General features: G+C 38.4%; 1 protein-coding gene across 2 annotated transcripts in view; it reads left to right on the top strand.

The window, feature by feature from the left end:
• The window catches only part of Ccdc88a (coiled-coil domain containing 88A), a 125,494-nt gene that overhangs the window by 48,890 nt on the left and 53,268 nt on the right, over positions 1-23,336 (top strand). For both annotated transcript variants that reach the window (XM_051165166.1, XM_051165165.1), the window contains exons 8-12: positions 5,634-5,806; positions 8,758-8,839; positions 10,524-10,682; positions 12,439-12,585; positions 13,298-13,442. In XM_051165166.1, the coding sequence (XP_051021123.1) occupies positions 5,634-5,806; positions 8,758-8,839; positions 10,524-10,682; positions 12,439-12,585; positions 13,298-13,442 (706 nt within the window). The remainder of the gene's footprint in view (positions 1-5,633; positions 5,807-8,757; positions 8,840-10,523; positions 10,683-12,438; positions 12,586-13,297; positions 13,443-23,336) is intronic.

Here is a 23,336-nt window from a genome sequence, read left to right as displayed (position 1 = left end):
GGTATATATGGGGTATATTGATTCTAGGACTTTTTTATTCATTCTTCTTTTATTAATTAATTTATTCACTTTCCATCCCAATCATAGCCCCTCTTTCCTCTCTTCCAGGTCCTACCCTTCCCCCCGCCCCCATTCCTCACAAAAGGAGTGTCCTACTCATCCACCCCAGCTCTTCAAGTGGCGTCAGGACTGAGCATGTCCTTTTCCTCTGTGGCCTGGAAAGGCAACCCCACCAGGGGTCTTGATCAAAAAGCAGGCAACAGAGCCATGTCAGAGACAACCCATGCTCCTCTTACTGGAGACCACATTGAAGTCTGAGCTACCTATCCGTATATCTGTGTAGGGAATCTAGGTCTAGTTCATGTATGGTCTTTGGTTGGTGCTTCAGTCTCCGTAACCCCCTCTGGGCCCGGGTTAGTAGCCTCTGTTAGTCTTCTTGTGGAGCTCCTGTTACCTCCAGGTCCTTCTATCAATCTCCCTACTTTCCCACAAGACTCCCTATGATCCGGCCAATGTTGGCTATGGGTCTCAGCGTCTTTTTCAATCTGGGACTGGGTGTAGCCTCTCAGAGGATAGCTATGCTAGGCTCCTGTCTGCAGGCATAACAGTATCACTAATAGTGTCAGTGGTTGGCTCTCTCCCATGGGGTGGGTCTCAGATTGAGCTAGGTATTGGTTGGACATTCCCTCAGTCTCTATAAAGATAGAGCACATCTTGTAGGCAGGCAAAGTTTTGGATCAAAAATTTTGTGATGTTCTCTTCCCACTAGGAGTCCTGTCTAGTTAGAGGATGTCCTCTTCAGTCTCAGTGACCCCTGCTACTATGAGTCCCAGTTAGAGTCACCCCCATATTCTCCCAGAAGCCTACCCTTTCCTAGGTCTCCAGCTTGTCACAGAGATGCCTCCGCCCACAGTTTCTCTTCTCGCAGGTTCTCTGTCTTCCTGCTCCTAATCTCCACCATCATTTCTCTCTCTGTTCCCTCTCTTCAACCACTGCTGTCTGTTCTATTTCCCCTTCTGAGTGAGGTTTAAATGTCCTCCCTTGGATCCTCCTTGTTATTTATCTTCTTTGGGCCTGTGAATTGTAGTGTGTTTATCCTGTACTCTATGGCTAAATCCACTGATAAGTGAGTACATACCATGTGTGTCTTTCTTGGTCTGGGTTACCTCACTCAGGATGATCATTTCTAGTTCCATCCATTTGCCTGCAAATTTCATGATTTCCTTGTTTTTGATAGTGGAGTAATATTCCATTGTATTAATAAATATACCACAGTTTCTTTATCCGTTCTTCTGTTGAGGGAAATATAGGTTGTTTCCAGATTCTGGCTATTACAAATAAAGCTGCTGTGAACATAGTTTATCAAATGCCCTAGTTGTATGTGGAGCATCTTTTGGGTGTATACCCAGGAGTAGGATAGCTGGGTCTTGAAGTAGAGCTAGTACCAATTTTCTGAGAAACCTCCAGATTGATTTCCAAAGTGGTTGTACAAGTTTGCACTCCCACCAGCAATGGAGGAGTGTTCCCCTTTCTCCATATTCTCACCATCATATGCTGTCACTTGAGTTTTTGATTGTAGCCATTCTGCTGAGTTGTTTTGCTTTGCATTTCCCTGATGACTAAGGACATTGAACATCTCTGTTGAGAGTTCTCTGTTTAGCCCTGTACCCTATTTTTTAATTGAATTATTTTGTTGTTTAATTTTTTGAGTTCTTTATATACTTTGGAACTCTAGGACCTTCCCAAGATAGTAAAATCAATCCCAGTACTCAGGAGGCCCAGGAAGGCAGTTCTTCTAGTTCAAGGCCAACCTAATCTACAAAGTAAGTTATAGGACAGCCAGGGATACACAGAGAAAGCCTGTCTCAAAAGAGCTTAAAAACAAAAACAAAAGGCTAAAACCATGAATTCTCAAAGTCTCTTTTAACAACAACAAAGTGGTATACCAGGCATCATGCGCTCAGGAGCCAGAGGCAGGCAGATCTCCTGTGAATTAGAGGCCAGCCTGGTCTACAAAGTGAGTCGAGGACAGCCAGGGTTACACAGAGAAACCCTGTCTTGAAAAACCGGAAAAAAAAAAGAAAGAAAGAAAGAAAAAAGTACAGTGTTTACATATAATTCTACAAATATCTTGTATGTGTTAAATCACCTAAAATAATGAGTAGTATATAAATAATAAACAAATAGTTGTTTTCCTGTATATTACTTATGGAGCAGTGACAAGAAAAGGTCTGTGTGATGCAAACACAGGGGATTCCCCTCCCATTCCATCCACAGTTACTTTGCAGATGTGAAACCAACATGGTATACCATCTATTAATGTCTTTCTTTTGTTGTTATTGTTTGTGTTTATATGTATGTGTGTATTTGTGTGTAACACAGGAATTAGAAAGGAAATAAAAGAACTTAAGATTTTTAATAAGCAAATTATATAATTCCTTTTTCGATTAGCGTTACTGTGATTTTGTTCCTGTGTGTTTTTCGAGTCACTCCTATTACTTTGGCAGTAGTGCAGAAGTATGAGATGGAATGTGTGGCTGATGTAAATGGAAAAACCATTGCCTTGAAGCACAAGAATTTGCAAAATTTCTTGGTTTTATTGCCCATCTGATCCCATGTTAGCAGAGAAGTGACAGGTAGCTAGGGAGTCAGTGCCCAAACAACCCTTGTGCTTTTGTTCTTTAAAATTATTTTATAAGGTCTCACATACTAAAGGTTAATCTCAAAGTTAGTATCTAAGGATGACCATGTTTGTGCAGGACTCAAGTGTTTGTTAAATATCCTCTCCTAGGTACTGTACTTAAAAATAGGAAATGTTAACAAAATTAAGGGTAGTTAAGACAACAGGAAAATGAACAAAAAGTTGATTGTAGAAACCTTTGCTTACTCTTAGAGCATTCGTCCATTATGGAGAGGAAAGGCATTGTACAAACAGACAGGGAAGCTGGGGTGTGTTTCAGGGTGGAAGGACAGGTCTGTTTTTGTCAAGGACACGTAAAGTCAGTTGCCTTCAAAAGTAAGAAGGAAGGAATTTTGTGTCTTTTTTACATAGAAAATGCACTGCACATATCTTTAAAGAACAAGAAGGAAAATATAAGAATGATATAGAAAATACTGAAATGAGGAATATCATTTGAGTGGAAAATGTATAATAATGAAACAAGTAACCCTAGGTGATTAGTTGGAGAAGTCGTTTGCTGAAAAGCAGTAATAGCAGTTTTCTGTTTTAAGCTTAAACAGAGGAAAGGAAATAATTTACAAAGTCTTTCTGGGACCGTTTGCCCCAAAATATAACTGAGTCAAAGGACCTCTGCATAGTATGGAGAGGTCCCTTGAAAACAGGCAGTAAGATCTAAGTCCAAGCAATGATTAGTTTCTGTCTTCAAGTTCCATCACTTTAGAGCGGGAATCAAGAAGCTGGACGCAATGGTATACACCTGTAACTGCGGAACTGTGGCAGCAGAAGCAGGGGGTCCAGGGGCTCAAAGCCATCCTTGAATACATACCAAGTTTTAAAATAACCTGGGCTACATAAAACCTTGCCTCAACACAAACAAAGAAGAAAACCAGAAAAAAATATGGCTGTAGTCAAACTTGAATTTTATCTTGTAAAACGGTATAAAAAGCAAATTTATTTTAGCATTTACACAGAAATCACATTTAAAATACATATGTCAACTTGAAATTTAATTGTATTGCACCTATCATTGGTTGTGTAACTTTGGTTTGCATTAGTTTATATCAGCATCAGTTTCTTATGTCTAAAGTAGATAGACATTTATTGAAAATTACAGTGCTGAATGAGATCTTGTTGGAGATTACTAAGGAAAAAGTATAAGCTTGTCATATAATAAAAATAATAGTTTAAAATTAAAAGTGAAAAAGGATACTTAAGAAGGATAATTGCGTTTCCAGGCTGAGTAAAAACTCTATAGAGTAGTTAAAAAAATAATCTCTTACATTGGCCAAAGGAGCAGTTGAGTGATAAAAAAAAGTTCATTCAAGGGTCGGCATGGTCACATAGAAGCAGCGACAGCAAAGCAGGCAGGCCTTGGGTTCTTTACTAGAGAACCTTAAATCTGTTGAGTAAGTAGTGGACATGGAGTCATAGAGAGATGGAAAGCTGGATGGTATGCTCTGAAGATTTTAAGAAGTGGTTGCCAACCAGAAGACAGAAGATACTGAAATAATTTCCCAAGGATGAATCCTGGCATATGATAAAACAAGACAAAAAAAAAAAAAAAAGAGAGAGAGAGAGAGAGAGAGAGAGAGATGGCGCAGCATTCATGAGGACGTGTTGCTCTTGTGGAAGACCCAGGCTTGACTCTCAGCCCGTACGTGGTTCACATTTATCCATAACTCCCAGCTCCAGGGGATCCAGCACCATGGCCACTAGACATAGGTATGATGCACATACATTCAGGAAAAACACCTGCATATAAAATAAAATGAGCAAATATTTTAAAAATTGATTAAAAACAAGTGATGAGGAATAAGATGGCAATTTCACAGTGCCACAGTCTCTTTGGGTTGACAAGTTAAATTTGCCTTGCAAGATAGGTATATTTGCCTGAGAAAGTTTAAAATAAAACAAACAAACAATGGTTTAGGATAAAATAACTTACCAGTAAAGAAAAGAAAAATTAGGAGAATGGAGCAACAGGGTTGTATAAAGTATAGATTGGCTACATACTTAATCCAATAAAGGAGAAATTCAGGAAAACAAAAGGTTTGTGCCCCGCTGAGGGTCTTTGGAGAGAGGGCTTGGGGACTCTTTGAGGTGAGGAGAAGGTAGTATTTGAGAACACGGACACAGGGCACGAAATGAGCAGCCGCACGTAGTCTCAATATTACTGTTAGCTAGTTGTGTAAGGACACGGTCTTTGCACCTCAGTCATCTGACCTCCAGAAAAAAAGAGGTTACCACAACCTCAAAGGCCTTATTTGCTTTACAGATTGCTTCGATTACAAAGTTGTAAAACAATATTGTCTAATTGTGCAGTGGTGGCAAGATCATGTTCCTAGACTGTCCGGTATCGTACCAACAGATAGATGCCTGCTTTGTACTTAAAACAGCTCATGTGACTAATGAACTGACTTTTGAGCTGTTTAAATTTTTATTAAGTAACCACCTGTGCTACTAGCTTTCATAATTGGCTAGCAAGACAAATCACTGTGATTTTCTTTCCTGTGAAACATATCTTATATGCCATTCCAACAGTCAGTGCCTAATTATTTTGTCATAAGTTATCTCTTTTATTAAAAAAAAATCCAGGAAAAGAAAAAAGCATTAACATGTTTCAGTGTTATACGAAGTAACTCATTCATGAACTGTTGAATAAAAGTTAAAATGACAGCTAATGTGACCAATTAAAATCATGGTTTTGTTACTGTTTCTTTGTTTATTTTGGAGATAAGAGCTCACCATGTAGCCCTGGCTGGTCCCAACCTCACAGTGATCCCCCCAGTGTCTGTCTCTGCCTCCCAAGTGCTGGGATTAAGGGTTTGCACCACTACACCTGGCAAAGCTGAGATGCTTTTGGTCAGTGAGTTGTTTTATTTTAGCTAGCATTGCTGTGTGTAGGTTACTGATGTGTCGAACGTAACCCTGATTTTACCCCTTCGATCCTTAGACTATCATAGAACTCTCTGAAGAACGAGATGGTCTTCATTTTCTACCCCACGCCTCTTCATCTGCACAGTCACCCTGTGGTTCTCCAGGCATGAAGCGAACAGAAAGTCGACAGCATCTCTCCGTGGAGCTGGCTGATGCTAAGGCCAAGATCCGAAGACTTCGGCAGGAATTGTGAGTCTCTGATTGTCAGTATTCATTGAAACGGTGCGGTAACGAGGATGACCGTAGTGGAGGTTTAACTTTGACTGTAGGCCAGTTGTCCTCTGCTGTTAACCTAAGTCACACTCTTCATTAGTATTTATCAAAATGAGAAGAAAATGCCTATAATCCCAATACTCAAGAAGTGTACGCAGGAGAACCCACTAATTCATGGGCACCCTCAGATACAAAGTCAGTCTGAGCCTAGCCTAGGCTATGTGAAATCCTGACTCAATAATAGTAGTAGTAATGACGATGTTATTTTCAAAGACTGAATTGTTGGTATGTAATATTACAGAAATTATTTAATATGTAATCTACATTAAGTCGTTGAAATGCCAGTCATCTGCTTAGTAAAATATTCAGAATTTATTAGCATTGATAAAAGCTCATTACAGAAAATCCAATATAAGTTTTACATATTCACTCTTTAGTGAACTACAAGGAAAAGCATGACCAATCTTTGCTGAAGATTTTGGATTTGTTCTTTAAGGAGAACAAAGGATTTTTGATTTTGGGCTTTCTCCTTTTAAAAATTTGTTTTCCTGGAATTTGAGCTTCAGAATGTAGGTTTTAAGTTCAAATACACAGTATAGTAATTACATTTGTTTATTGATTATTTAAAGTAACTTAGAATAGTGAATTGGATATGCAAGATAGAAAAAGCATTAGTCTGTAGGAAATTCTGAAAACAAAAAAATGCAGCTTTCACTTGTGGATGTCTGCATTATTATGTGTCTATTGAAGTGAATACGCCCAGGACATTCTATAAACAGCTGCACCAGGAAAATGAGGGAAGAGATTGCTGTTATTAGTTTGACTGGCAGCTAATGGATAGCCTAAACAGTGAGCTTGAGCTCTTCCCATATAATTTAGCCCGATCTTCTCTAGTCTTTAGATGAAATATGCAATTAGAATTGCAGTGATGGTTGTGAATTCATTTAACATTTTGCATTATATTAGAATTTAATTTTCAAATAGAATTTACTTGTCCTCCGAATATATTAAAAATTCAAACAACCTTGAGAAGATTGACAGAAATTGGTTTCGTGTGTAATGATTTAAAAACATAAGTAGGTATTTTTAAGTGAGTGAAGATACCAGATGCATGCCGCAATATTTTCAGTAACGAGCATTTTGTCAAATCTCATATAATGCCTTTAAGAGCCTCCTTTTTCAGATATTTCTTAAGATGACATGTAGGAAGAGTTTCTTTTGTTTTAATGGGGATAAATAGTTCCTGTAGTGGATTTGCTGCAAAAATCTTGGTTAAAAAAAAAGGAGTTGATTGCTTCATCCCTAATGGAAATTATAAAATAAATAATTAGAATATGCTTTGTATTGACTATTAACTGATACATGCTTATTTATAGGTAAACCCAAATAGTAGAATTGATTTTGATATATAGAGTAAAAGTATAATTTCTCATTAGATAGAATAACTAATTTCTTTATTAATTAAACTTTTTATACCATAATTAACATTATTGAAGACTTCCTTCAACTAACTGTTCTTTCTACCACCATTGATTCCATGTTTTGGGTTTTTAAAAAATATGATGGTTAATTATCTTGTTAAAAAAGAAAATACTTTTGTAAGATGTAATTCAGTATGTGACAATTCATTCTTTTAAAGTGTACAATTAAATGGGGTTTTCAGTTGTGCAATCACCACAATAATTGAATAAAAATGTCTTTGTCCCATGCTCTTTGCCCTGAGATGGCAATGGATAATCTTTTATATTTCCATTGGTTTCCCTTTTTTTGGACACTCATATAACTAGAACATAAAATGTGTGGCCTTCTTGTTTAGCATGATGTCCTCCAAGTTAATCCCTGTGGTAGCATATAACTGATGTCTTAATAATGACAAAAGCAGCAACTTCTAATCTGTAAAAAGACAAACTAATAGAAAATTAGAAATAAGAGGGCCAGCGATGGTACTTGCTGTTAAGCCTGACAACTGGACTTGGTCCTCACCTGGTGGGAGGAGAGGACCTTCTCATTGAGGTCTCCTGACTTCCATGCATATGTCATGACACTGAGCCTCCCTCTTTGAACAAATGAATAAATGGGGGAAAGATAGGAGCTAATAATTTACAGATAAATTTAAATAGGGCAGTTGGACAGTGAGTATCAAGAACCTTAAAGACTCTTATTTTCCTTTTAGAAATATGTCCACGCATATAATACTAGCTTTTCATAGTGACTCTACTAAATAAAACATTATTCGTTATATTGAAAACTGAGGGGCGAGAGAGATGGCATTTAATTGTTATTATGCAGAGTGATTGAGGACAAAGAAAGCTAAGGTAGGAAAGATGAAGAGATAGAAAGTATATAATGACCTGTAAGGACATTAGTTACTGCATTAGGCTTTTAACAGCATTGGTGGAACTTTGTTAGCTCTAGTCACATATTCACAGTACCTTTTTCTTGCTTTTATTTCCTCGCTGTGTTATAGTTATGGATAATACTCCATTCAGTTAGGTCTTTTCTTTTGTGACAGTATATTACTGTATTGCCCTGGAACTTGTTGCATAGACCAAGCTGGCCTTGAACTCAGAGATTCACTGGCCTCTGCCTCCTTATTGCTGGGGCACCATCTTGTCCAGCAAAGATTTACTCTTATTTTATGTATATGAGTGCTTTTCCACGAGTATTTGTGTGTACTAAATGTGCACCTGGTACCTGCAGAGGCTAGAAGAAGACATTGGGATTCCTTAGAAATAGAATTACAGACAGTTGGCAGCTACCATGCTGGTGCTGGGTATGGAGCCCCGGTCCTCTGCAAGTTTAGCAAGTGCTTCTAACTGCTGAGCCATCTGCAACCCTCTGCAAGCAGAGATGGTCACCTATTTGTATTAATGTTGTGATCCCAGAGTCTGTCAGTTGTATGTTTATTCTTTAATAATTTTTTTTAGGGAAGAAAAGACTGAACAGTTACTGGACTGCAAACAAGAACTTGAGCAAATAGAAGTGGAATTGAAGAGGCTGCAACAAGAGGTTTGTACCCAGATTTTTTATGGTGGAGCATGAAGTAGCTGGAAATTGATTCTTCTTCTTGTAATTTATAACTGTGACCGCAATGCTTTAAGCCCCAGTTGCCTTGTATATTTGTATGAAGTCAGGTGACTTTTTAGTCCCTCTTTCAAAATGCAGAGCCAAAGTAGAAGTCAAGGTCTTTAGACTTTCTTCCCACTACTCAAATTTCTCCAAGAATCAAAGTAGTCTTTTTGAACTAGGGCAGTTTGCAAGTCTGTCTTTTTTATGCATTTGTCCTCTTTTGTTGAGTTACCTGAGCACCTCTGTATACTATGAATTGATCTGTTTATGGGTCTGTGATCTCCCATAGTGGTAATATTGGGTTGTATGTACCAAAATGTTTTATGTATTAGTCATTTTTTTTTTCATCTTCAATGAATTGGTATTAAGAATACTTTTTTTGAGTGATAGAGAAGAAAGGAATAAGAATGAGAGACTGGTCTGGTAAATATGTATTAAAATGTCATAGCATGCCAGGCAGTGTTTGCACACCTTTAATCCCAGCACTTGGAGGGCAGAGGCAGGTGAATCGCTGTGAGTTCAAGGCCACCCTGGTCTACAGAGCAAGTCCAGGATAGTCAAGGCTACACAGAAAAATCCTGTCTTTTAAAACCAAAACCAAAAAAAAGGGGGGGAGGATTTACTTCTTTTAATTGCTGTCTTATTGTTTTTCATTTGGCTATAAATGCCAAGGATTGGAATAAGGCTGGATAGACAGCTACGTCTTTCCCTTAACTACCTTAGCCTGCCATTTTGAATGTCAAAAACTCTGTGCAAGATCGTAGACTGAGCACATTCTAGATGAAGGAGCCAGGAAATGATGCCTCTGGCTCTTATTCCACTTACTGATAACAGGGTGTGTGTGTGTGTGTGTGTGTGTGTGTGTGTGTGTGTGTGTGTGTGTGTGTGTGTGTGTGTGTGTGTGTGCCTGCAAGCACCTATGTGTGTGTGTGTGTGTGTGTGTGCACGCGCGGGTGTGCCTGCAAGCACCTATGTGTGTGTGTATATACGTGTGTGTGGTAGGCCATATATGTGTATAAAAACATTTCTCTAAAATAGTGATTTACTTTAATTATGTCACTTAGCTCTTTTGTATGTTTATTATCTTGTATTTTAAAGCTAAACTTCTAAAATAATTACTAATTTTGTATGTCTGGGTATTTTGCCTGCATGTATGTCTATGTAACGCATGAGTACAGTGTCCCCAGAGGCCAGAAGAAGGTGACAGATCCCCTGGAACTGGATGGTTTTAAGCCACTGTGTTGGTGCTGGCAGTCAAACCAGGGTCTCTGGAAAAGCAGGCAGTGCTCTAAACAGCTCTCAGCTATCCCTAAAGTTAACTTGTAAATATAAATTTAATTGTGAATATTGTGGTTAACTTAATTTGAAGTAAGTTTTAAAAAATTTGCTAATGGAAAACATTGTTAAAATTACATATAAACATATTTACAATCCTTTTGTGCTTGGTTCAAGAAGAAGGTTTAGTGTGTCCTCCTTTTTCAAGAAACGTTATTATTTATATAAAGTACAATTTTATAAAAACGTATAATTTATTATGCTTTGTTAAATTAATGAAGTTGTTTGGACAAAGAATTGTTTAAAAGGGAAAATTCATATTTAAGGCATTACTTGTATTTGTATTTAGAACATGAATTTGCTTTCGGATGCTCGATGTGCTCGAATGTACCGGGATGAAGTGGATGCCCTTCGAGAGAAGGCAGTCAGAGCTGACAAGCTTGAGAGTGAGCTCAGCAGACACAAGGAGCGGCTGCAGGACACCGAGTTCTATAAGGCGAGAGTTGAGGTGCGCCGCATGGCTACTCATGCTTTCTTCTTAAAATGTTAAAATTTTCAAATGCAATATGTAAAGAAGCGGAATCTAGAGGTGACATTAAATTTTTTGGATTGTTTATTTTAAATATCTTCACAGATTATGAAGCTTAATGAGCCCTTTAAAGCACTCCTAACTCCTCACCCATTTTTTAGGATTGTAGCCATGGAAGACTTTTGAAGACTACTTCTTACAGTCAAATAAAATACTTATCTCTATTAATCTCAAGCTTGCTCCTGGAAAGAAAGTGAAATATTTTTCTGACTTTGTTTTGTTGACTTTAGGATACTGAGATCAGTGAAGGCGATGTGGAAACAAGTGAGTTAGGAAACCAACTGTGTTTTTCCCGAGTTTGACAGCCCTGGCATCCATTCCTCTTTCCTGTTAACTTTCTTATTTCCTGTAAGCGTAGGGATTCTGTTAATTTTTAGTGTAAGGATGAGAAAAAAGAGTATTTGGAATTGAAATAAAAACCAGAAAGGGTTGATGAGATGGTGCAGTGGTTAGTGACACCTGCTGCCAAGCCTTGTGACTAGAATGTGATTTTTAGGATGAACATGATGGGAAACAAGACCCAGCCTCCTCATATTGTCCTCTGAGCACCATGTGGGTGCTGCAGAGTGTGCCCAAACACAAACAAATAATGGAACGTCTAACTTTAGTTTTACTAATAAATGAAACTGTAAGATACTAAGGTAAAACACACACATATATAAACACATAGTAATCGTATATAATATACCTATTGTATCTGTCGTGGATATCTTTGTCCTAAAACATGATAGTATACACCTATAAGCCCAGCTCAAGATGCTCAGGTGGGAAGATCGCTGTTTGAGACCATTCTTGAATGCATAATGAAATTCTGTTTCAAAACCCAGCAGAACAATGTTTTCTCTCTAGACTTTATAAACAACAGACATATTATTTAGCAAGATAACAATTATGGATGCTTCCAAATTATATGAAAGGATTTCCTCAAACTATTTATTTGACATCTATCCTGAGGACAGAGAATATAGTTGGATATCTAGTCACACTTGCACAAGGCTCTGGGTTCTTGTCTCCAGACAAGAAAAGATTGAGGAGACACAGTGTGCACGCTTTTAATCCTGGCACTCTAGGAGCAGAGGCAGGTGAATCGCTGTGAGTTTAAAGCCAGCCTGGTTTACACAGTGAATTCTAGGCCAGCCTGGCTACATAGAAACACCCTGTTTCAGGAAGGGTTGCAGCAGCTCATGTGTGCTCCCAGCACATGAAGAGAGAGGGAAGGAGGACCACAGGTTTCTAGACAGCCCGGGTTCACTGGCTGTCTAATAAGACTAATTATAAGTTAAATTGGCAGAGTCTTATTTTATCATTTATGTGAGTTATTCCTCTGCAGAGGTAAAATTTTAGATCTTTTTCAGTCCAAGTAAGTGTTAGTTCTATGGCGTTTGCAACTCTTAGCCCTGTGACCCATTTAAAGGTGTTCCATCAGTTCCTGTGAGGTTACAGTGGCATTTCTCCTCCAAGGCTTCCATACTGTAAATATATTCCATTCCAGAGCAAGGAGTAGAAAGTGAGTGAAGCCAGTAGTGCTCAGAGACTGTACTCTTGCATGAAAGTACTGACAAAAATGATATAATGTGTTTATTTGTAATGATGAGTTTTTATCTTGTAGGCTTTTAAAAAATGACATTAGCACATTTCTTACTCGATTTTAAAAGCCTATTTGAAATGTTTATAGGAATTAAAAGAAGATAACCAAGTTTTATTAGAAACAAAAGCCATGTTGGAAGATCAACTAGAAGGAACTCGAGCTCGTTCTGACAAATTACATGAATTAGAAAAAGAGAATTTACAACTAAAGGCTAAATTACATGATATGGAAATGGTAAGTTTTATGGATTTGGTCGATTTCCCAAGTTTCTCAGGAAGAAGTCCATGTTCAGCTAAATTCCCTGTAATGACAAGGATGGCTAGAATCTTTAGTAAGCCTTTAACATAGACAAGATAGGTAAATAACTTTATGCAGTTATAGATGGATATTATATATTAATTTTTGCATTTCAAAAACAGTAAATCTAAGTTATAAGCATGTCTTTTAAAATGCAAAAATAATATAGCTATTTGGTGAAATTTAGCAGTGGCCATAATTATTGTGTTAGATGACTAAAATAATACAGTGTATGTGAAGGAACATTTTCATTTTGTTCCTAAAGATTATTTTAAAAGGCCACATATCCAAGAATAGGCAGCACAAATTGAACTTGATGGCCAAAGAAAGAAAAGAAAAGAAAGAAAGAGAACACAGACTTGGACCAGGAGGAGGTGAAAAAGGAGGAATGGAAACGTCCAAATCATGTTGTACAAAATTCTCAAAGAACTAAGGTTTTTAAAAGATAATTTTAAAAGGATATCAGGTACCTTAGCTGATTAATAATGATCAGTGGTGATTACAATAACTAAGTGTTGCCTTCAGTGTGAACATTTTAAGGAACTAAGAACGTATTCAGTCAATTTAAAACATGTAAAAAATAAATGAATAATGGATAGAAATTACACGATTTCTTAGCTTTCTTTCCTCACTCTGTATAATTGAAAAGGAACGAGATATGGATAGAAAGAAGATTGAAGAATTAATGGAAGAAAATATGACTTTGGAAATGGCACAGAGACAGAGCATGGATGAGTCATTGCACCTTGGCTGGGAGCTGGAACAGATGTCCAGAACTAGTGAACGTGTTGAAGGTAGGCTCAGTTTTGTTTCATTTAAGTAGGTTAATAAATAAATGAAGTTGTATTCATATTTCTCCGTATGTTGTTATAGTTTTTTATTTTCCCCAGCTAAAGATCCCAAAAGATAACCAGTTATCTCCAAAATTATTATCTCACAAAGCAATGTCTTGGTTTTACTTTGTGGGTCCAGTTTTTACTTTTCTATATCTTAAAACTAAATTTTAACTTATTCTAGGAGCAGGACCTTTTTAAAAATCTGAATTCCTACCCCTTTCTCTTTAAAATTGTATCAAATAATTTTATTATAGCTTTATTTAGTATGTGAATTAAATCATTACAATAAAACAATGTATAGCTTCTTAGAAGTGTACAGTGAAGTTTTGTTTAATCTAAAGCAAAACTTAAGTTTTGTGAATTTGTTAATAGGTTTAGATGGTTGGTTAGGCAATATTTCAAGTTACTATCATAAGAGCAGGAATACTAATTTATTGGTTTCTTCTGAGAACTATAGTCATCCATTAGTAAAACAGTTATTTTATCTGGTCAGTTGTTCTTTGAATGTACACAAATCAAAATAGGGAGTCAAAAATCTAATAACAAGATTCTAAAGGTAAAATACAGTCAGAGTAAAGAACGTTAAGGATCTTCATGGCTATGGCTATTCATAATAAGTGTAAATAATGTTAAAAACCATTTTAGGATCAGACATGCCAGCTGATTCATTGCTGGGGATAATGAAAGACTACTTGATAAATTTGTGACTTCTTGGTGGGAATGGTGGCACACACCTTTAATCACAGGACTTGCTACCTAGAGGCAGGCGGACTGCTGAGTTTGAACTAGCACAGTCAGACCGTGTGCTAAAGAAACAATTTTGTACTTATGCCTTTTTCCCCCCTAGATCCTTTCTTTAAAATTCATTACACTTGTTTGTATTATAAGCTTGGCTGTGCTATTACTGTTAACACATTTTGTTAATTATAGCCAGGTCAGATTCATCCAAAGTAGACTAGTCCCATAGTTTCTAAATGACGTAGCATTAGATTATTTTACCCAGATTTCTTGAGCAAATATTTAGTAAACACTTACCAAATGTAATACACCATACTGTGTGCTGAGGACTTTGTTATCAAATAGATATATAAGCTTTGAAAGGATCTCTAGTCTAGGGCTTATAAATAATTACTTCAACAGATAGATATTTCATCCTGTATTTTACCCATTAAGTTTTCCTTGTTTTATACTTGAGAACCTAATAATAAAATTCTAGTGTCCTATATACTGACTAAATAGTAAGTAGCAAACGTGTGGACATGTTTTACTTTTTAAAACTTTTTATTTTATAAGGTAAACTGAGCTACAAAGAAAACAGCTCAGACTTTCTGGTATTAAAAAAGTTTTCTGGTATTAAAAAGCATTTTTAAAAAAGTATTTCTGGTATTGAAAAAAGCCTGTGTGGGGGCTGGAGAGATGGCTCAGAGGTTAAGAGCACTGTCTGCTCTTCCAAAGGTCCTGAGTTCAATTCCCAGCAACCATATGGTGGCTCACAACCACCTGCAATGAGGTCTGGTGTCTTCTTTTGGAGGGCAGGGACACGTGTGGGCAGAATACTGTATAAATAATAAATAAATCTTCAAAAGAAAAGAAAAAAGAAAAAGCCTGTGTGAGCCAGATGCAGTGGCACACGCCTGTATAATCCCAGCACTCGGGGAGGCAGAGGCAGGAGTTTGAGGCCAGCCTGGTCTACAAAACAAGTCCAGGACAACAAACAAATTGTACATACAGAAAGTAAAATAGCCTGTATATGTCTGCTTACCTGAATGTGGAGGACAGAGGATTTGGTGGTTTGAATGAAAATGGTCCCCATGGGCTCATAAGGAGTGATGCTATTAGGAAGTCTGGCCTTGTTGGAGAAAGGGTTTCACTGGAGGTGGGCTAATGTTTCAAGTGCACCAGGCAGGCCCAGTGTTGCTCTCTCCTTCTGCTGCCTGCCAGTGTAGATGTAGAACTCTCAGCTCCTTTTCCAGCACCATGTCTGCCTGCATGCTTCCTGTCAAGGTGATAACAGACTAAACCTCTGAACTGTACGCCAGCCCCAAATGAAATGCGTTCCTTTGTAAGAGTTGCTGTGGTCATGGTGTCTCTTCACAGCAATAAAACCCTAAGACAAGGGCCAACCTTAATTGAATGTGATTCCTCAGGGGCCACTGCCCTTTTCTTTCCTCTTTGAGAACAGGGTCTCTCACTAGTTTGACACTCGGAAAATAGGCTAAGCTGCCTAGCTGGTTGGTCTTGGAGATTGGCCAGTTTCGCTCTCAGTGCTGTGATTATGTGTGTGTGCTACACACCGGGTTCTGGGGTTTCAACTCAGGTTCTTAAGCACTTTTGACAGAATTCATAAAAATGCTCAAGAAATGAGATGTAGAGGGAATGAAACATAATGAAGACCATGAGTAACAGATCCACAGCTGCCATCATATGCTCAACAGTGAAGACCTGAGAACATTTCTTACTCCTGTCATTACTAAGACAAGAATGTATACATTTGCCACTTCTTTTTAGCAGAGTAGTTAGGTGAGAGAAAGTAATAAGAAGCATCTAAATTAGAAAAGAGTTAAATTGTGTTTGTGGTAACATGATCTTACCTGTACCATAAAACTGTAAGTTTAAAAACAAAAAACTTAGTTCAATAAAGATGATGTATATAAAGTCAAAATAGAAAAATAATATTTTATATATTAACAGATTATTCAAAAAATACAAGAAAATAATTCCACTTATAATATCTATTAAGAAGAAGTCAGTCAGCAGTGCTGGCACACGCCTTTAATCCCAGCACTTGGGAAGCAGAGGGAGGCGGATCTCTGAGTTCAAAAGCAGCGTGGCCTACAGAGTGAGTCCCAGGACAACCAGCGTTACACAAGCTTGAGGGTGGGGGGGGGGGAGTAATCACAGCTCCAGACCTGGTCTAGATAGCCTGAACTATGAGAACCCACCTTAAGACACAAAGAAATAGGAAAGAAACAATGCTAACATTGATATTAAAATATGAAAATCCCTGAATAGCCAAAACATTTCTTTGTGTGCATGAGAATTGCTAATAGAGTGAAATGTAATGGTTTTAACCACAAAAATATGAAGACTAATACATATCTTACATAGCCTCATTTAGCTATTCCATAGATATATATGTTAGAACGTTGTGTTGTATGCTCTAAATAGAAATTTTACTTCTCAGTTAAAAATGTCAGTGCTAACATGAAAATGAAAATAAATTATGTGAAAATGTGCATTTAAATTAACATAATTTCCGTAATTCTCAAATTTGTAATTTTTCAGTGATAATTATAGAAAAATATGTAAGTTATTTTCTAGCCATATCATTTTTTTGTAATTTGAATCAACTCTGCATAATGACATTGGGGAGTTTTTAATGCAAAAAATGAGCTTGTTTTGTTCTTTCTAAAATATCTAATCCAGGTTGAATTGACTGTGGTGCTGCACTCAGGAATGATGTAGGACTAGAGTTACAGCTTTTGGTAGGGGTTCCTCTGACAGTGCAAGTTGGAATGAAATATTACACTGGGGCAGATCGGGCCCAGAGACTCTAGCTGAGCTGTGCGCACAGGCTCAGCGGCCCTAAGACTCTGGCTGGACTATCCACGCAGGTTAGTCCTGGAGTCCCGGGCTGAACTCAGCGCGCAGTGTGAGTCCAGGGTCCCTGGCTGAGCTTGGTGCACAATCCACCCCGGAGACTCGGGTGGAACTCAGCATGCAGTTTGGGGCTAGAATCCCTAACTGTGCTTGGCAGACAGATTGGGCCCAGAGACTCTAGCTGAGCTTTTGGCACAGTCCCGGCTCTAAGACTCTGGTTGGACACAGTGTGCAGTTTGAATCCAGAATTCCTGGCTGAGCGTGGCAGACGGTTCGGGCCCTGAGTCAATAACTGACCACAGCACGCACTTTGGGCCAAAAGCCCCTCGCTGAGCTTGGTGCGCAGTCCAGCCAAAAAATTCTGGCTGGACCCTGTGTGCATTTTGGGCCCAGAATCCCTAGCTGGGCTCGGCAGACGGTTCAGGCCCTGAGAATCTAGCTGAGCTCGGCGTGTGGTTCGGGCCCAGTGTCCCTGGCTGGACTTGGCAGGGGACCCAGAAGGCTGTGGATACCTTGGCCTGACCCAACGTTCATTCAGAGACCCAGAACGATTGCGGGACCCACAGCACAGGGGAGCTGAGGATCACTGGCTGTGAGAGTCCAAAACGACAGGGCTAACCACCTGCCCTTCACACCAGTGAAGTATCAGAGCTTCCAGCCTACGGAAATCGTGACAAAACAAGTGAATCTATCATCAGACTCCATTCATCCAAATCTGGAAGCTACCCAACAAAAACAAAGACGGCAAGATGTCTAAAGGACAGCGAAAAAGCATACGCAAAAAACCCCAAAGCAACATGGCGTCTACAGTTTCCAGCTATCCCAAAGAAAACAACCCAGAGAACTCAAATACAACGGAAATACAAGAAAATGACCTCAAATCCTTAGTAATGAGGATGATAATGGAGGAAACAAATAAAATTCCTAATCAAATGCAGGAAGATGCAGCCAAACAGGTGAGAGAAATAAAAGAAGCACATAGAGTGCAACTGGAAAAATTTCAGGAAAATGCAAACAACTAGATGAAAGAAATAAATAAAACGGTTCAAGCTCTGAAGACCTATAAAGAGGCAATGGAAGAACAGGAATATACAATCAGATAAAAGATATCAAGAAATCAGTTCAAGACCTGAAGATGAAAATGGATCCAATGATAAACACACAGACAGAAGAAAAATGAGAACGTGAGACCTCAGAGAAGAAGGCGAGCAACACAGAGGTGAGCTTTTCTAACAGAATCCAAGAGATGGAAGAAAGAATCTCAGGTCTAGAAGATACAATCACAGATCTTGAAGCAACCATTAAAGAAAATGCCAAATCTGGAAAACTCCTGACACAAAACATCCAAGAAGTTAACGACACCACAAAAAGAAGAAATCTGAGGATAATAGGCATTGAAGAAAGAGAAGATATCAGACTCCAAGGCCCAGAAACTATTCTCAACAAAATCATAGAAGAAAATTTCCCCAATCTAAAGAAAGAGATGCCTATAAACATACAAGAGGCCTACAGAACACCAAATAAAATTGACCAGAAAAGAAAAACTGCCCGTCACATAATAATCAAAACACAAAACATACCGAACAAAGAAAAAATATTAAGAGCTGCAAGGGAAAAGGGCCAAATAACATTTAATGGCAAACCTATCAGAATTACACCCGACTTCTCAGCAGAGACCATAAAAGCCAGAAGGGCCTGGACAGAGATCCTGCAAACCCTAAGAGACCACAGATGCCAGACTACTTTACCCAGCAAAACTATCAATAACCATTGATGGAGAAAACAAAATATTCCATGACAAAAACAAATTCTAACAGTACCTATCCACAAATCCAGCTTTGCAGAAGGTACTAGAAGAAAAAACTCCATCCCAAAGGGTCAAACTACAACCAAAACTACTCAGGAAATAGATAACTAGACCATGGCAAAAAGACAACTACACAAACGCTCGACTGGAACCAACATCAAAATTAAGACTCTTAACAGTCACTGGTCATTAATATCTCTCAACATCAATGGTCTCAATTCTCCAATAAAAAGACACAAACTAACTGAATGGGTACATAAAAAAGATCCAACATTCTTCTGCATTCAAGAAACACATCTCACCCATAACGATAGGCATACCTCAGGGTAATAGGTTGGAAAAAAATATTTCAAGCAAATGGTCACAAGAAGCAAGCAGGTGTAGCCATTTTAATATCGAACAAAATAGACTTTCAACGAAAATTAATCAAAAGGGATGCGGAAGGACACTTCATATTCATCAAAGGTATAGTCAACCAAGATGACATCACAGTTCTGAACATCTATGCTCCCAATACAAGGGCACCCACATTTGTAAAAGTTCTGCTAAAAAAAAAAAGCTTACACCACACATCGATCCCCACACAATAATAGTGGGAGACTTCAACACCCCACTCTTACTGAAGGATAAGTCATTGAAACAGAAGCTAAGCCGAGAAATAACATCATTAATCAATGCCATGGGTCAAATGGATCTAACAGATATCTATAGAACCTTTCACCCAAACAAGAAAGAATACACCTTCTTCTCTGCACCCCCTGGAACCTTCTCCAAAATTGATCACATCGTAGGTCACAAAGCAGGCCTCAACAGATACAAGAGGACTGAAATAATACCTTGTATCCTATCAGATCGCCATGCTCTTAGGCTGCAATTCAACAACAACAGAAATAACAAAAAGCCTACACGTATGTGGAAACTAAACAACTCTCTGCTAAATGACACCTGGGTCAAGGAAGAAATAAAGAAATCAAGGAGTTTCTGAAATTCCATGAAAATGAAAGAACAATATACCCAAATTTGTGGGATACATTGAAAGCAGTGCTAAGAGGAAAATTCATAGCACTAAGTGCCTTTAAAAAGAAATTGGAAACATCGCACATAAGCATCTTAACGCCACAACTGGAAGCCCTAGAAAAAAAAAGAAGCAGAAACACCCAAAAGGAGTAGACGTCTGGAAATAATCAAACTCAGGGCTGAAACTAACAAATTAGAAACTAAGAAAACACTCCAAAGAATCAACAAAACCAAGAGCTGGTCCTTTGAGAAAATCAACAAGATAGACAGACCATTAGCCAAACTAACTAAAAGGCAGAAAGACAGTATTGAAATCAACAAAATCAGAAATGAAAAGGGAGACATAACAACAGACACTGAAGAAATACAAAGAATCATAAGATCCTACTTTGAAGGCATATACGCCACAAAACTTGAAAATCTAAGGGAAATGGACGATTTTCTTGATCAATTTCACCTGCCAAAGTTGAGTGAAGAACAGATAAACAAGCTAAATAGTCCCATTTACCCTGCAGAAATAGAAGCAATCATTGATAGTCTCCCAACCACAAAAAGCCCAGGGCCAGATGGTTTCAGTGCAGAATTCTACCAGACCTTCAAGGGCGAGCTAATACCGATACTCTTTCAAGCTAATCCAAAAGATAGAAATGGATGGAACATTACCAAATTCATTCTATGAGGCCATAGTCACATTGATACCTAAACCTCACAAAGACTCAACAAAGAAAGAGAATTTCAGACCAATTTCCCTTATGAACATGCAAAAATACTAAATAAAATACTGGCAAAACGAATACAAGAACACATCAAAGATATCATTCATCATGACCAAGTAGGCTTCATTCCAGGCATGCAGGGATGGTTTAATATATGGAAATCCATCAATGTAATCAACCATATAAACAAACTGAAGAGAAAAAAACCACAGGATCTTCTATTTAGATGCAGAGAAAGCATTTGATAAAATCCAACACCCGTTCATGTTTAAAGTTTTAGAGAGATCGGGGATACAAGGCACTTTCCTCAACATAATAAAGGCTATATACAGCAAGGCAATAGCCAAAATCAAAGTAAATGGTGAGATACTCAAGGAAATTGCTCTAAAATTAGGAACAAGGCAAGGCTGCTCACTCTTTCCATATCTCGTCAATATAGTACTTGAAGTTCTAGCCAGAGCAATAAGACAACAAAAGGAGATCAAGGGTATCCAAATGGGAAAGGAGGAAGTCAAATTATCCCTATTTGCAGATGATATGACAATGTACATAAGTGACCCTCAAAATTCCACCAGAGAACTCCTACAGCTGATAAACACCTTCAGCAAATTGGCTGGATACAAAATTAACTCAAAAAAGTCTGTAGCCTTCCTATACACAAATGACAAGCTTGCAGAGGAAGATATTAGGAAAACCACCCCCTTCACATTAGCCACAAGCAATATAAAATATTTAGGAGTTACTCTAACTAAGCAAGTGAAGAACTTGTTTGAAAAAAATTTCAAAACTCTGAAGAAAGAGATTGAAAATGACCTGAGAAGATGGAGTGATCTTCCTTGCTCATGAATCCGGAGAATTAACATAGTAAAAATGGCCATCCTACCAAAAGCAATCTACAGATTCAATGCAATCCCTATCAAAATACCTACACAATTTTTTAAAGACATTGAAAGTTCAATTCTGAACTTCATATGGAAAAACAAAAAACCCAGAATAGCTAAAACAGTCTTGTACAATAAAAGGTGCTCCGGAGGAATCTCCATACCTGATCTCAAACTGTACTATAAAGCAATAGTAATTAAAACAGCATGGTACTGGCACAGCAACAGGATGGTTGATCAGTGGAATCGAATCGAAGACCCAGATATGAATCCACACACATATGGTCACTTGATTTTTGACAAAGAAGCCAAATCCATTCAATGGAAAAAGGATACCATCTTCAACAAATGGTGCTGGTCTAACTGGAGGTCTACGTGTTAAAAAAATCCAACTGGACCCATATTTGTCACCTTGCACAAAACTCAAATCCAAGTGGATTAAAGACCTCAACATAAAACCAGAGACACTAAGTCACTTAGAAGAAAAAGTGGGGAAGAGCCTGGAACATATTGGCACAGGAAACAACTTCCTGAACAGAACACCATCAGCCCAGGCCTTAATGTCAACAATTAATAAATGGGACCTCATGAGGCTGAGAAGCTTCTGTAAGGCAGGAGACACTGTCAAGAGAACAAAGTGACAGCCTACAGACTGGGGAAAGATCTTCACCAACCCTACATCTGACAAAGGTCTAATATCCAAAATATATAAAGAACTCAAGAAATTAAACACCACCAAACCAAATAACCCAATTGAGAAATGGGGCTTGGAACTAAACAGAGAATTCTCAACAGAGGAATATCAAATGGCTGAGAAACACTTAAAGAAATGCTCAACCTCCTTAGTCATCAGGGAAATGCAAATCAAATCAACTCTGAGATTCCATCTTACACCCATCAGAATGGCTAAGATCAAAAATTCAAGCGACACCACATGCTGGCGAGGATGTGGGGAGAGAGGGACACTCCTTCATTGCTGGTGGGAATGCAAACTAGTACAGCCACTTTGGAAATCTATCTGGTGCTATCTCAGAAAATTGGGAATAGGGCTTCCTCAAGACCCAGCTATTCCACTCCTTGGAATATACCCAGAAGATGCTCCAGCACACAACAAGAAAATTTGCTCAACCATGTTCATAGCAGCCTTATTCATAATAGCCAGAACATGGAAACAGCCTAAGTGTCCATCAGTAGAAGAGTGGATAAAGAAAGTGTGGTACATATACACTATGGAATACTACTCAGCTATTAAAAAGAAGGAATTCCTGAAATTTGTGGATAAATGGATTGAGCTAGAAATGATCATAATGAGTGAGTTAACCCAGAAGCAGAAAGACTCAAATGGTATTACTCACTTACATCGGCATACTAGCCCAAGGGGCATGCATGTCCCACGAAAGCCTTCACTTACCAGGAAACTGGGACAGAGGGGAGGACATCCTATTGGGACTCTAGATGAGAGAAGCATGGGAGAATAGCAAAGTAGAAGGATCCAGAGGGTCCTAGAAACCTACAAATAGAACATTATGAAAGGCAGATTTGGCCCATGGGTCCCGCTCAAATTAAGGCACCAGCCAAGGACAATACAGGCGGTAAACTTTAAACCCCTACCCAGATCTAGGCAATGGGCAGAACATTCTCCACAGTTGAGTAGAGAGTGGGATATGACTTTCTCACGTACTCTGGTGCCTCACATTTGACCATGTCCCCTGGAGGGGGAGACCTGGTGGCACTCAGAGGAAGGACAGCAGGTTACCAAGAAGAGACTTGATAGCCTATGAGAATATACAGGGGGAGGTAATCCCCCTGAGGAACAGTCATAGGGGAGGGG

The sequence above is a fragment of the Acomys russatus genome, chromosome 22 (assembly GCF_903995435.1).
Source record: "Acomys russatus chromosome 22, mAcoRus1.1, whole genome shotgun sequence".
In the NCBI taxonomy this organism is placed as follows: domain Eukaryota; kingdom Metazoa; phylum Chordata; class Mammalia; order Rodentia; family Muridae; genus Acomys; species Acomys russatus.
Note: the sequence above shows the minus strand (reverse complement) of the source record. Positions and strands in the feature narration are given on the sequence as shown.